Source organism: Ambystoma mexicanum, chromosome 10 (assembly GCF_040938575.1).
Source record: "Ambystoma mexicanum isolate Mex_15411 chromosome 10, UKY_AmexF1_1, whole genome shotgun sequence".
In the NCBI taxonomy this organism is placed as follows: Eukaryota; Metazoa; Chordata; class Amphibia; order Caudata; family Ambystomatidae; genus Ambystoma; species Ambystoma mexicanum.
In genome coordinates this window covers 351,797,291-351,811,803 of record NC_090932.1, presented here as the reverse complement: position 1 = coordinate 351,811,803, position 14,513 = coordinate 351,797,291, and the positions used below count along the sequence as shown (strand labels likewise).

The 14,513-nt window shown below is 43.8% G+C and overlaps 1 protein-coding gene across 1 annotated transcript in view; it reads right to left on the bottom strand.

Annotated features, from left to right (window-relative positions):
- LOC138491431 (neuropeptide FF receptor 1-like) overlaps positions 1–14,513 on the bottom strand; it is an 837,968-nt gene that overhangs the window by 678,380 nt on the left and 145,075 nt on the right. Inside the window, exon 2 of the mRNA XM_069617949.1 lies at positions 3,642–3,973. Coding sequence (XP_069474050.1) covers positions 3,642–3,951 — 310 coding nt within the window. The 5' untranslated portion in view covers positions 3,952–3,973. The remainder of the gene's footprint in view (positions 1–3,641; positions 3,974–14,513) is intronic.

Sequence of the window (14,513 nt, the reverse complement as noted above, 5' to 3'; positions counted from 1 at the left end):
TCTATGCACTTTGCTCCCCACTCAACGCTCCCCCCCTTCAATTTAAGGAGGTTCACTAGAAAGTGCAACGATTGTGGGTTTGATCTGGTGGATCCTTGTTAACACTTACTTTTGTTTTCATTTCATAGTTCAAAGAAGTGTATAAACACCTCCTGCAGGGAATGTTCAAAGTGGGCAGATTGCATAGGAACCCTCCGCTCTCATGTTCGCATGAACATGTGATGCTGGCGTTCGTGCATAGCTTTTTAGCAGGTGAAACAAATGAGGCAGGTGAAATGAGAAATGTGTTCAAGGCCCCCTGTTTGCCCTGCTAAAATATAACAAAAATTACCTGCGTTAGAACATGTGCAAAGCCATGTGTGCACCTTTTAAGTACGGTTTGCACATCTGTTTAACACTATGGGGACTCACTAAATGCCCCCCTATGTGGGAACAGCAAAGAGAAAAGCAAACAGTTCAGATTCTTGATGTTAAAGGTCTTCAGTACTGTATTGGCATTTTCTCTGCTGCTAAGAACCAATAAAGCAATTACGGTATGCAGTGGGCCCCAAGCAAGTCAAACATAAATACAGCATCATAGGAATGTAGATAGAAGGGTACATTCAATGTTATATCCGTCAAACAGGTCGTATTGGAACATCAACCATATACAAAATAAATAACACATTGCATGGGCTGCCTTGTCCCTTTGAAACATTCATTAAAGTGTTTCCTTTTTTGTGTTTTCAATCCTTGAAAAGTGCTAGAGGGTGCTTATTTGATATGCAAGCTGCAAATCACTAGGATACATCTTTACTCTTAACCTTTAAAAGGGCAGTCGAAAAACTCTCATTCTGAGCTCTTTCAAGTGAACATCTGAGGATTCTGCAGAGTTGTGGTGTATTTTACAAATGCGATAGACGTAGACATAGGCAAGATATAACTTCTTCATACACTGGAGGACAAAGTGAATGGGAACTAGTGGGAACAGATTGCCACAACTTTTTTCATGTCACTATTTCCGATACTTTTTGCAACCATTTTTTACAGGTTCAAGAAATGTTATTTTTGCAGTTGAAGCAACCCGGCGGGATGCCGTCAACCCCGTAACACTGAATCTGTCGCCATGACTTCACGGTGCCACCGGGCCATTACAAGTCCTGGTGGCACGGGAAGTCAGGTACTGGATTTTGTAACTCCCCATTCCCATAGAGTACCATAGGGAGTGGGGAGACGGAGGCACAGGCACTGTTGCTAAAGGTGCTTCTGTGAAAAGTCTGTTTACCCGGGCCACTGCGCCCTGCAGGTCAGACAGCCGGGCGCAATGGCCCCGACAGGCAACTAGTAGTGTGTTGATGCAGAAACAAGGGTGCCAGTAAGCTCACCGGCACCCTTGGTTCCGGCCCGCCACACTAGTGATGAGGCCCATTATTTTGGTTATAAGAACTTGGGCATGTCCCTGCAGGAGGAATATGTTTTAAAAGGTTGGTGTGTTGAGTACAATTGAGGATGAGAGTTGACTGGTCAGAGTCACAGAAGTTATACGTGTCTCCTACAGGAGGTTTTTTGTCTAGATTTCTGTCCCGATTGGGGGAGGCATTAGTCCGGACCCCACCTTTTTCAGGTCTGCTTATAGAGACACATTTTGTGAACTATGCTCTACAAGTGGAAAAGCACATATACATGGCATTATGCATGTACAATGTTCTTCTAGATAGCTATAGCAGAACCTCGACAGACAAAACAAATTATTTCTTGGATCTATGTGACATTTTGATGTTATTGTTTGCCAACATTTATTGTTCACATAAACATAACTTGTACTGAACCGCTTTGCTCATTGTCATCTACAACAGCACCTCCCACAGCATGGACAGAGGAAGACGGCAGGATGACATTATTGAGTGCCATAAACATTGAGAATGTTCTTCCTCCTCTTGAATTGAGTGTTTTGGAAAACATAGAGGCTTCTGCAACACTATGGGCCTCATTACACGGACGGCGGTAAGGGTTAACGGTCACCGTTAATGGTACCGGTGACCGTTAACCCCTACCGCCTTACTACGAGGTCCCTTTGCGGGTTGGAGACTTTAACGCCTGCTTTTTGCAGGCGTTAAAAACCAACCCGCAAAGGGACCAGGGAGCTAATTAGGGTACCGCAATTTGCGGTGCCGTAATTAGCACCTTCCCCATTCCCATTATGCCCTATGGGGCAAAAATGGGAATGGGGAAGGGCAATGGGGGAAGGGGGAATTACCGCCCCACCAACCTTGGAATAGGGCGGTAATTCCCCTTTCCACCAAGGCGGTGCCGGTATTTTACCGGCATGGACCAAGGTGCTAATAGCACCTTGGTCCACCACCGTCCGTGTAATGAGGCCCTATGTTCTTTCTCTTGCACTAATAGTTCAACGTTGAGGTGCAACACCTCTTAAAGTTCTCATAGCAATTACATGTAGATTGAAATTGGTTTTTGATCGAAGCAAATATATGAAAAACAATCCAGCAGGGCTCCCTCCTTTTGTCCACCCCCCCTTGTCTGACACCCGTCCCTCACCACACCATCTCCAAGTGTTGTTCAATGCCCTTGCCATATGTTGCCCTACTTTCGTTACACTACCTACCCTGACGTCCAACGTTCTAATTGTGGAACAGTGGGCCATATTCGAGAAGCAGCAATGTGGATACCAATGGAAGCTTTTTTTCTCCGACACCATCACGTGGCAACTCATCTAAGTCAATATCCTAGGAACATTGCGCTGGTGCAGGACAATTGTGCGCAGTATTTTCACCTAGACAAACATTACACTGGTGCAAAAATACATTGCAGTGGTGTATATTTGCACAGTGTAAGTTTGCCCCATTGGAAATATCAGTGCAAAACTGAACAGCACAAGTGCAAAGATCCTGTAACACAGGGATGGTTGTTTAAAACTGTGGGTTTTGAGTGTGTAATCAAGATTAGTACCCGACGAGGGACAATGAGCTTGTAAAAAGCAAGCTCATTGGCCCTCACCCGGGCTTTACCTTCCCGACAAGGTTACAAGCCCTGCCATGTACCAGAGTTTCGCCCCTTCCATGGCGGCCATTTTTTTGTTTACCTTTTTTATATGTTTATTTTAATGGTCGCCATGGAAAGGGAGAATGGACTATGTCGAACTGTCGGAGGTTGTGTGTGGGCCCCTTCTCCCATTACCCGGCGGCCATTTTTTCCCTTTTTTTTTCTCGACTTGAGAAACATCTGCAGCACCGTTTCTCAACTTCAGAAAAAGTGCAATTAGTACCATATGTGCCGGGGTATTTATGGCAATATGACGCTCAGATGGGGTGCATTACTCATCGGGTAATGCCTCTGGGGCTCCTTTAAAGCCCTTGTTTCACTTGGGCTTCTAATTATGGCCCCAGGGGCATTACCATTGCCTAAATAAAGCTTCCAATGTCGCAGTGACTCACTTTTTGACCTTGGGTCACTCACCGTGGTCACATGGATTCTAGGAGGTTGGGTCCTGCATGAAGTGTCTGGTGCATGTTTTGCCTGGTTTTGCATTTTTTTTGCATGGCTAATTTGTAGACACACACTGTGCAGCTCCTAATATATGTCCCATGATGGTTCAATGTCACTAAAAAGCACCGTTCATTCGTATTGGCCAACAGTTCTCATACCTGTAATAAGGTTGTCCACTAGTGTGGTGGGCACGCAGAAAATTCCAACCAGCAAGTCACTTATGGCAAGATTGAGGATGAAGAGATTGGTGACTGTGCGCATCCGCTTGTTCTTTAGGACGATCAAGCAGACCAGGGTGTTGCCGATCATGCACAAAGCAAAGATGAACAGGTAGGATATGATGTAACTGGCAGCGACTGGCGGGGAATGCTGGTAATATGGCGAGTAAGTAAAGTTTCCCCGGTGGAGGCCTGCTAGAGAAAAGTTCCTATTGGAGCCATCTTCTAGGTCAACTGTTGTGACTGACATGATGTTTTGCAAACCAGATCACCTGCAAATTTGAGGAAAAATGAAAACATTTAGTTAGCACTAAGGTTGACTTTGTTCCCACTACTATCAAAAAAGAGACGTAACATTATGCTGTAAGGTTGACTCTTAAAAGTAAAATTAATTTTCATGAAAAGGGCTGGGTCATTAGAATCTTTGGCATGTTAATACATTTGGTGGAATTCAATGATGCTGTTACAGCGTGGAGTCAGAGTAACACTGCTCATTCTCTAGGAAATGCTTATTAAAAAGTCAAGCATAGTACAACCTGAGTCAAGCGCATACATCGCGGTGTAAGTAGGATATGAGGAATCCGCAGAATCTGTCTCATTCATCCCCAATACTATGCAATAGAATGTTGTGCTGTATTCCTTTCATGTTCCATTGGCTGCTTGTGTAGCCCATGTGCCAATTTAACCATCCTTCAAAAAGTTGAGGAGGAGGTTTGAAGGGAGGAGAATTGCTGGTGGAGGGGCGGAATGAAGATACATGAGGCTGCATGGGAAGCAGCACAGTAGTAGTAGGATAGTCTATTGGATCTCAGGCAATACTCAGTAAAAAAGGTTCTATGTGATTTTAACGAATACAAAAAATAAAGAAAGCATTTTTACAGACACAAAAACGACGAAAAACATATAAAGTCAGTTTTTTTGGGGGGGTAGAGGCCCGCCATTTCCCCATGTTCAAAACCCCAACCCAAACCCCTCCCCTGCCCACCAGATGTATCCTCTTACCGCACCCCACGTATATTTTATTTTAAAATTCAGTATTTTTTAATTGTTTTTGTTGATTGCAAAATTCATTTTTTATTTTGTATTCGTTAAAATCACTGGATATCATCCAAAACGATGGGAGTTTCTGCTTAGGCTTCACTGCAATATTCTGTTTGGAGATATGTCAACACCAATTGCGGTCTATGTGACAGTCAATTGAAATCGGTGTGAGAAGCTTTTAGGAGCGAGTGGCTGTTTAAATCTTTGTGTGGGTCTACTGGGGATATCAGATTGTTTATTTGGGCCCCGTGTCCCTTTTATCCCATTATTCCACTCTTAACTGAAAATGAATGTTGCATCCACATGAGCAGAAGTGATGCCAAGAACAGGCTTCTGTGGACAATTGGAATGTCACAGACAGTATTCTTATCACTGGCATAAACAAAGAACCAGCAAAAAGACTCACAGTGCCCTTACAATACAGGAGTCAAACAGTCACCAAACGCTGCTCATGTCCTTGGCCTAATAGCGGCCAACTGTCTGTCATGCTACAACTCGTTAACAGTTGACCTGATCAGAACTGTATTTCTTGCCATGTTCGGGCCCTTTTCTTGAACCAACACCATGAAGACTACACACACCCTTGATTCACTACATCCAGATGCAGAACACCTGACTCCAATAATTGAGTAGTTGCTATGCACAGATTCCCAACTCAGTGTCCTGTAACTGGTTCCTAAACCACTGCAAAGCATATCTGAAAGGGACTTTCTATGCTACTGCTTACCCGGCATGCAGCCCTGCACATATCAATATTCTAATTTAATGGACAGGTGGTGCATGGATGACCTAGATCTCCTTCCTGATTCGTCTTCTAGAAAGTAGACACAACAAACTAAGCACAAAATGGCACAGATGCTGGAAACCACATTGCTGCTGTATACAACTATTATACATATCTCTTCGGACACTATCAAAATTGCTTTACTAATATGATCACTGAGGCCACTGATTTACATCAGGTCACCGTCAAGCTTGGCTAGCATGCCTACTTAAATTCCAAAACTCTTAACCTTTGCATGAAAACTGTGGTAACACAGACATACTGTTTCCATATAAACCAGACATCTACTTTGCAATTGTAGTTAGCAGTAAGCATTGCCAATGATCAGTGAAAACATATGGGGCTCTGCTAATACTACACATGTTGCAAATGTTCCCATGCATCTTAAAACACATGTAGGTGATGACAGTCTGTTGAACAACAGTGGCTCTGAATTCTATAGCAAATATAAATGCTTTCACATTTAGCACAATCTTTTCCTAGGGATGCCACGATGCATAGATAAATTAGATCCCCATCAAAACACCTTCCTGCTGATGCTGAGGCTTTTGAATGCATCACAAAATGTAGGAAAAAAGACACAAACACCTCTGTCTATTCAATGATAATGTGTATGTGTACTCTTGGCAATAGATCTACTGACCCATTCCAATGAAGAGCAACATTGCTTCAGAGGGCTCTGTGGTCTTGTTGATGCCCTCTGGTAAAACTGACTAGGGACTGCTTTGCATGAACTACAGTTCAGCACTTTCAAAACAATGTTATAGAAGTGGTGGGGAGGGCATTGAAACCTGGTAAGTGTGAGCCAGTAGATGCGTACCCACTTTAGGTACTCTTACGGGTGCTGGAAAAATGGCAGGGAAACTTCAGTCATGCACCACCAGCTATGCAACCAGCTAAACACCTCATGCACTTCCCATGCAACCAGCTAAACACCTCAGTGATCATTTGATCGAATTCTACCCTACATATGCTGGGACGTCTGCAAGAACAATTCAACACATTAACTGCCTATTGCAGTAGGCAGAGTCAGCAACTGGAGGGTAAACACTTACCCACTTAACAACTACATTGGGGCAAATGTTGGCCAACATGGGATATTTGCTGCAGCCTTTTGAAGTGGACAACAGCTGGTTAGCCTGTATGCCATGCCACTCGGTGAAATTATGTGACTGGTGCATCTCTTGGAACTTGAACTATCAAAAATAATACATTAACTGTCTGGTTAAGCAGAAACAAGGCAACTGGTAGTGAATCTGCTCTTGGTCTTCCATTAGGACTGAGGCATTTTTGAGTTAAAGGGGATAATTATGAATTTTCCAAGAGTATAAAAACATGTAAGAGGCTGTGGGACAGACCAGCTGGCTTATGACTATATTCTCGGTCCATGGCAACTGGGTAGTGGTGACGATCCACTGTAATTCTGTCTTGGCAAGGATTCAGTCTTGCCATCTTTATTTGCTCAAGTAGCTGAAAAAAAGTACACAGCTAGCCTGCTGTAAGAACAGGTTTTTAGCACTGCCAGACTATTGCCTCAAACCACAGTAGACACCAAAATGATACACATGTGAGAGAATTTATTTTCACAAAAGTAAAAGAGCTGCTTATCACGGAAGACTAGTTTAGAGGGAAGACCAAGCATCTTGCAACAACAGATTCTTCAGATGTGGGTTTGAGTGTGAGTCACCTACAACCTTGCAGATAGAGGGAGCATTTTGAAAGCTGGTGGATAATTTAACTTTGGCAGGAGTGGTTCAGTGGATCACAAAAGTAAATGTTTATTTTATCCTTGACTGTCAATTTATATGGCTCCACAATTAAACATAACAACTAGTCTCTGCATCTCAGTACTACGCTCTCAAAAAGTAGTCAAATGCGCCCCTCTGCGAGAACGAACACAGCTAAATTACCTGTTCTTTGGGAAGATACCCTGACGTGGACCACTTGTTCACTGTGCTCAGAGAGGCACAGCTCCCCCTCACTGATGAGGCCCAACAATGCTGAAACACGTGTCTGGGGTTGCTGTTGGTACTCTTGTTCACAAGTGAATTTCCATAGCATTTTGGTACTGGACTACTCATGTGAGTGGGACAGAGAATGATATGCAAATGGATATTTCCCTTCTGTGAAAGGTACAGTGAGCTGTGGACTCTCGAGTCGGTACCTTCCCTAAAGAACAGGTCATTTTGCTGTCATCGTTCTCGCAGAGGGGCACCTATGACTATTATTGATTGTTTAAGGGACTTAGGTTTAGTCACCTTAAGTTTCCCAGCGTCATTCAGATGTGGACCCCTTGCTCGTTGTGCTCAGAGAGGCACAGGCCCACCTCCCTGATGAGGCTCTACAAGGCACATATCTGGGGTTGCTCTTGGTACTCTTTTTAGAAAATAATTGCCATAGCATTTTATTGCCGGACTGCTCATGTGAGCGGGACAAAGACTGATATGCAAATGGTTATTTCCCTTCTGTTAAAGGTACAGTGAACTAAAGTGTGGCTGTAGACTCTCGAGTGAGTACCTTCTTAAAGAAGAGGTCATTTAGCCATGTTTGTTCTCGCAGAGGGGTTTCTATCACTATTTTCGGATTGTTTCAGTGATTTAGGCCTAAGTTTCCTAGGGTCATCCAGACGTGTACCCTTTGCTCACTGTGCTCAGTGAAGCACAGCTCCAACTCACAGATGAGTCCCAACAAGTATTATTCCTGCTTTCTTAATCACTCTTTCTCATCTGTACTGCCCAAATGACACCACACCTGAGCTTAAACTGCCACCAACAGGTTCATGGTGTCACTGTAGCGGTCTGTACTGGTCAAGGCGTGGGGGAGGGGGTCAGGAAGATGGCTGGGCTGACCAAGGGTCCACATTTAGGCGTTCTTGTGATCAGTGATGAATTGGAGTTTCATCTGATACTCCGTTGTGACCACCAGCACAGCTGGAGGAAGAGTGCTGCACTAGCTGGGTATGAAGCCTGTGTTGTGCACTCCTAGAATTCATAATTGTTGAACAGTATTCTGGCATACTCTGCATATTACACTGCCTGTCTCTTTACTGTTATTAATATCCGCCAGCAAGCTGAAGAAGTTCCACACCCTCGACCATATGAGTGGCAATGTCATTGGTGGGGATGTCTTTTCTCCAACTTCACATTTTTGAGGAAAGTCTAAGTCTGCCTTGCCCTCACTGCAAGGGCAGGCAATGCTTCTGTGACTTGAGCTGCCTCCTCTTGAATTATCTGATGGGGGACCATTTCTGGATTCTTCTGCTATTGCTCTATGGTTTTCTGCTGCACCAGTACTTTCTCTGATTCAACTCTGTTATGTTATGTTATCAACATTTATAGCGTGCATGGTCACCCGAGGACATCATGGCGCAAGGACAACCCATGGAAACACTAATGGGTACCTGCAGTCTAAAAGAGGTGAGTTTTCCGAAGTCGACGAAATTGGAGGTGATTTTCAACACGTGTAAGGTTAACAGGGAGCTCATTCCACAGTTTGGCAGCAGCAATAGAAAATGCCCACCCACCAATCCTAGAGAAGTGGAACTTTGGAGTAGTCACTAAGGAGAGTGTTTCCAGAGCGAAGAGTGCGGCCCGGAACATAGGGTAGACATATTTTAACTGAGGTAATCAGCTCCCTGACCATAGAATGCTCTGTGTACCAAACAGAGGGATTTAAAGTCAGTCCTCTTAGTGACAGGGAGCCAGTGCAGGCAGTGGAGTACTGGACTAATATGAGCATGGTAGGGAATGGATGTGGCCATCCTAAACGCAACGTTCTGGAGGAGCTACAACTTGTAAATCAGCCCCACAGCTTCTGCCAGAAACAAAGCATTACAATAGTCGATGTGACTAAGTACAGCAGAAGCTACCACCAACGAACGCAGACGGGCAGGGAGAAAAGGCAAAATCCCTCGAAGTACTCGTAGAAGGAAATTGACAGGTGTACAGACAGCACTGACTTGAGCAGACATAGGGCCTCATCACGAGTCTGGCGGTAACCCTCAAATGCAGCGTTAGCTCTATTACCGCAGCATTTAAGGGTCTGCCAGATCATGGCCTTGGCGGATTTACCCCCAGCTCTGAGCTGTGGGGAAATCTGCGCCAAAATTACCGATTTTTGGTGCTATTACCTCCGATGGGAAATCCGCCGGCGGTAATAGCTCACATTTTCCCCATTGGGCCCAATGGGGAATGAGGAATTCCTGAATGGTCCCAATGGGGAATGGGCACTAACCGTTCCGCCAAACCCGTGATCCAGCACTAATAGCACCAGGGGTTTGGCGGTAGGGTTAATGGCGCTGGCGGTAATACCGCCAGCGTTACCGCCCCAACTCGTGATGAGGCCCATAGACAGTGAAGCATACAGATAGACTCCTAGATTTTCTACCAGAGACCCAGGAGCAGGAACAACAGCCAAAACAGTGGGCCATAGAGAGATGACAAACAAAGTGCAGTGTCAGTCGAGGACCCTACCAGCAGGACCTCTGTCTCGTCCCCATTGAGCTTCAGCCAGTTTCTGCCCATACACTCGCCCACGGCCGCCAGGCAGTCACACAGCCGTCATGACACCTCTGCCCTTTGTCTCCGTGCACCTGTGTGACTACCTCTCGCTGCAGCACATGGATAACACCTTCTTGCCAATAGCTCTGATATATCAAGGTACCTGCTCACCTTGTGCAGGTACTCATTGAATGACTTTGCATCTACCACAAACCTTTCCAGATTAGTAGCCACATCCTTCTACTCCATCTCATACTCCATCTTCCCTCCTCAGGCTCCATCACCTGCTTCTTGCTAACAGCCTCAGCTTCAAACACAGAGTTTGAGGAGCCACCCATTTCCTCATGACCAACCTCGACATGCCCTCCAGAATAAAAGGACATCGTGCCTAATGTGTCAATGTGCAAAACATAAATGTGCCTAAGGTGCATAATGTGCTTAAGGTATCAACATCCACATTCCAAAGTGAGAAAGTCAACCAAAGGTATTTAATAAGAACCACATGATGCAAAGGCTTCTTGAAAAACAAAATTAGCAGGGAAGGTGACTAAGGAAAGCACACGAGGTCTTCTCAGGTTCACAGAAAAGGTTTATCTAAAAGCACGAAAAATGTTATGATCTAAAAACATATTTGATGTGCCACAAATGGAAAAAGGAACAGGGGGAGTACAAGAGGAACTTTGGAGTGTGTTTTGTTATTTCATTTTTACATTGGAGTACCAGTATAAAGGAGCAATTGGAGAGGGAGACTAAAACAAACACACTAACAAAATAAGTGGCTAAGACAGGGATCAAGGAATACTAAAATAACAACAAACAACTAACAGACTCATGCAACACTCTCCCAGACTTTATTGTATTGCACTCACCGAAAGCACTCCAACATCAGCCATCTTTTAACCTGTCCTGCTACAACTAACTGGACAGCCAAAGAAAGCCCACAAGGGAAGCAGGCTTTCTTTTAAAGTCACAGGCCTTGCGACAGAACATTGGGCCTCAAACTGCACCTTGAGACCCGTCATGGGATTCAACCCTTTCGTAAAATCCACAGGAATCCCATGGTGCTGGTTAAACCTGCCCAGAAAATGATGATCCTTAACCTTCACATCGTGCACATTTTGGGAATTTCAAGACCACTCATTTTGAAGCAGCAGTTGTTCTTTTGCACGAATTTGAATTTACATTCACTTCAGTATAGAATGCATCTTAATCAGATTAATGAATTTAGGTGAGTGCACGTTCATCTCCTCAGAGCAAGATATTAGATCAAGGTACTATCTAGGCGTTGTGCTGCACTATACTATAGCGTATTATTTATATATTTATCATTTGTGCAACGCAGCACAAGGCCTCAGGCATCAGGGCGCCTGATGATCTATTGTTTATTCAATTATGCTATCTTTCTATCAAGCATAAATAATACATCTCTTTTTCTTATTATCATGTGTTGTGACTTTTAAAACATTCCAATGAATAAATAAATGCTTGATTAGTTGAACCAGACCCTCGCCAAACTTTTCCTAGCATGTAATCTAACAGGGTGTTGTTGAGGCTGAAATTCGTTTAAATTGTAAACCACTGAATGCAAAAGGTTTTGCAAATCATAGGTATTTAGAATTGCTGGATCATTCCAACATCAGTGTTAGCTATATGAAGAGAAATGACTTAAGATGGCACTTCTCCCCTAAACACATCAGAAAAGGAAGCGATGTGAGCATGGTCAGAAAAGCGTTCCGTTCTCTGTTTTAAAGCCAAAAGTGTATTTTAATTGTAAAGATGCACCACGACATGACATTGAGTGTGGTTGCAAAGAAATTCTGTTTGATAAAAACTGGGTACACTCTCCAGGATATTGAATTAATTAATAATGATGTAATGCCATTTATCTCACCAGAAAGCCTCTTCTCTTAAATGCCCAACAAGGGTATTCACTAGAAGTGGACCTGCAAACTTTACAATTGCAAATTTGTCATTACACACCTTGCATTCAAATTTTCAACCTTGACATAGTTCTGAAATTGCACTGCAAACTTGGAAAATGAATTATGCTTCTCAGATGAGGGGAAACGTGAATGTTCTGATGTTACTAATGGTAACACTCACCATGGTCCACCAGAATACTCTAGTACATAATTTTGACCAAATACTTTGAAGGGAGCGCTACATTTCCTCCAAATGGATCTTTCCAGACAGTCAGGACCAAGTGCTTCATGTTTGTAAAAGGACTAGTGAATTGCTTGGTCACTTCTGAAGTACTTTAAGGCTCTTTTCTTTACCTGAGGTAACGTCAGGATTCCTGCTTTTGGATCGGCGATTAGCAACACTGGAAGGAGTGGAAACCGCTGTGCCTGATGTAAGATGTTTTCAGCTGTGGGAAACTTTTCTAAAATAGGTGACTGTCCTGACCTTACTCATGACTGGGGAGAATTCTCCACAGAATTTAACAAAACTGTGTTGACATTTATGTTCATGCCATATTCCTAATGCCTGGCACTCGACAATCCGTGCATGGACTAAGGCCTCTGGTGGGAGTTAAGTGAGGGCAAACACCAGAGTCTGAACAGCCAACATCCACTTTGAGCAAGAATTGCCCAATCTAGCGTTCTTACTATTTGTTGCTCTCTTAAATTCTCAAGACACTACACTCCTGGCGACGTAGTAGAGATGCATTAACTTCCAAAGCGTGGCTGGCATAGTACTTTGGGAGGTGTCTAATTTATCTGTTCTCAGGGATCAAAACAGAGGGCGATGGAGTTAGTTTAGGACTTTTCAGCGGGGTGAACTCTGTGACAAATTTGGCCATGGTGGTGTTCCACTTGGCTCCTTGCAGGAATTATTATGGCTCAAACCTTTACATCTTTTAATATAGTAGCCAAATAAGTGGACTCTTTGTGTACGTATGCATTTCACCTTCATCTAGTGTATCTTCTTTGTTTCTTCCAGCTTCTTCCTCTGATATTTTAATGCTAGTTGCCATTGTTTACTCTACAAGTACGAAAGTTAATCTATTGTAGTATTTTTTTTGTTATGAATTTAAGTCGGTATACCAACATGTTCAAGCGATATTGAATGATAGTGTTTTTATAAATGATCACCTTTACTCTGAGACATTCTCCGGGCATGCAGACACAAAATTAGCAGGTTGCAACATTTTAAGAAGTCCCTTTAATGTATCCCGCGAAACCTCATCTGAAAAAAAAAAATCTTTCCCAATGATGTCCACCCAATAAAATACTAAAAAAAGGAGAAAGGTACAGGTAAAACAATGTTTGCATCAGCATGTCACCAGGCTCGCACACAGTGATGTAATTTGGGGACAACAGAGGTCACAGCTGAGAACGGATGGTCTCAGGGCGACCTCTGTGGGCTCACCTGCAACCAATGGGAATTCAAAACAATCAAATTAATGTAAAAAAAAAGAAAACGGCCATTCTCGTGAACGCATTCGGAGTCTGTGGACGGAGGAGGCGGGGCATGGAAAGTGCAGTCTCTTAATGGCAGCTGCTAGAAGTTGGAAATGAAAGTGCAGAGTGGTGTTTATACTGGGGAAAGCCTGGCTTAAGGAGGACGTCTATCGCAGCAGGTAGGTTCTAGGGGAAAAGGCAAAGACACTATGACAATTCCAGTTTGTGTACCAGGACTGGGGGCAAGTTGTAAACAGCCACCGGTCTCGCCACCAGGCTCTTGGGTTTCTGGCTAATGATCACTTGCAATCGCTTTGGATGTTGGATTTTGCACAGACAGTAATTCCCTTTCACACAGTCAGTTATCCTATAATATGAGCCAGGACGCAAAGGAGATAAAGGGGATGCATGCCCACAGGAAGAAGAAAGGAAAAAAGGTAACACTGCACACATGTGATATAACGTATGTTAACAGTGCATGCGTTTTACTGTGATGTGGCAATAATGCAGCCTTATCATGCACACGTCTTTTTTACTATCAGTGACAGGATCTCTGTGTTCTAAGTAGTGAGAGTGTGCACACTCAGGCCAGCCCCATTGTTGTTCTATGCTGCAGCCTATTTCCTGTATTTTGCCATTGACACCAGGAGCCAGCAGAGAAACCCGCCAAGTCTGCATCTTTCATTGGCCAAATGAGAATTTGGATCTGTTCAATTCATCCCCATGTTGTTTGATGGTTTTCTGGCTGAAGGTCAATCAGCGTGTGAAGGCAGGGACAGGACGAGTCAGCTTGGCACAGAAGGGGTAATGAGGCCTTCAGGCTTTCCGTCGTGGTACTTCAGATAACGGATTGGCTGGACATTGAGAGCCAGTGACTCCAGTGTTCCTCGCGTGACGCTGACTTTGGCTAGTTACCTAAGCCAACTTGACATTGCCTTGACTGCCGTAATGTAATTAAACATTTTAATAAAGCCAATGTAGATTCAAAAATAAGGCAACAGAGATGTATGTCTTCCAACATATTCACAGTGCTGAGACCTTTATTTATGTCAGGGTGTGACAGCACAGTGCAAATATGACATAT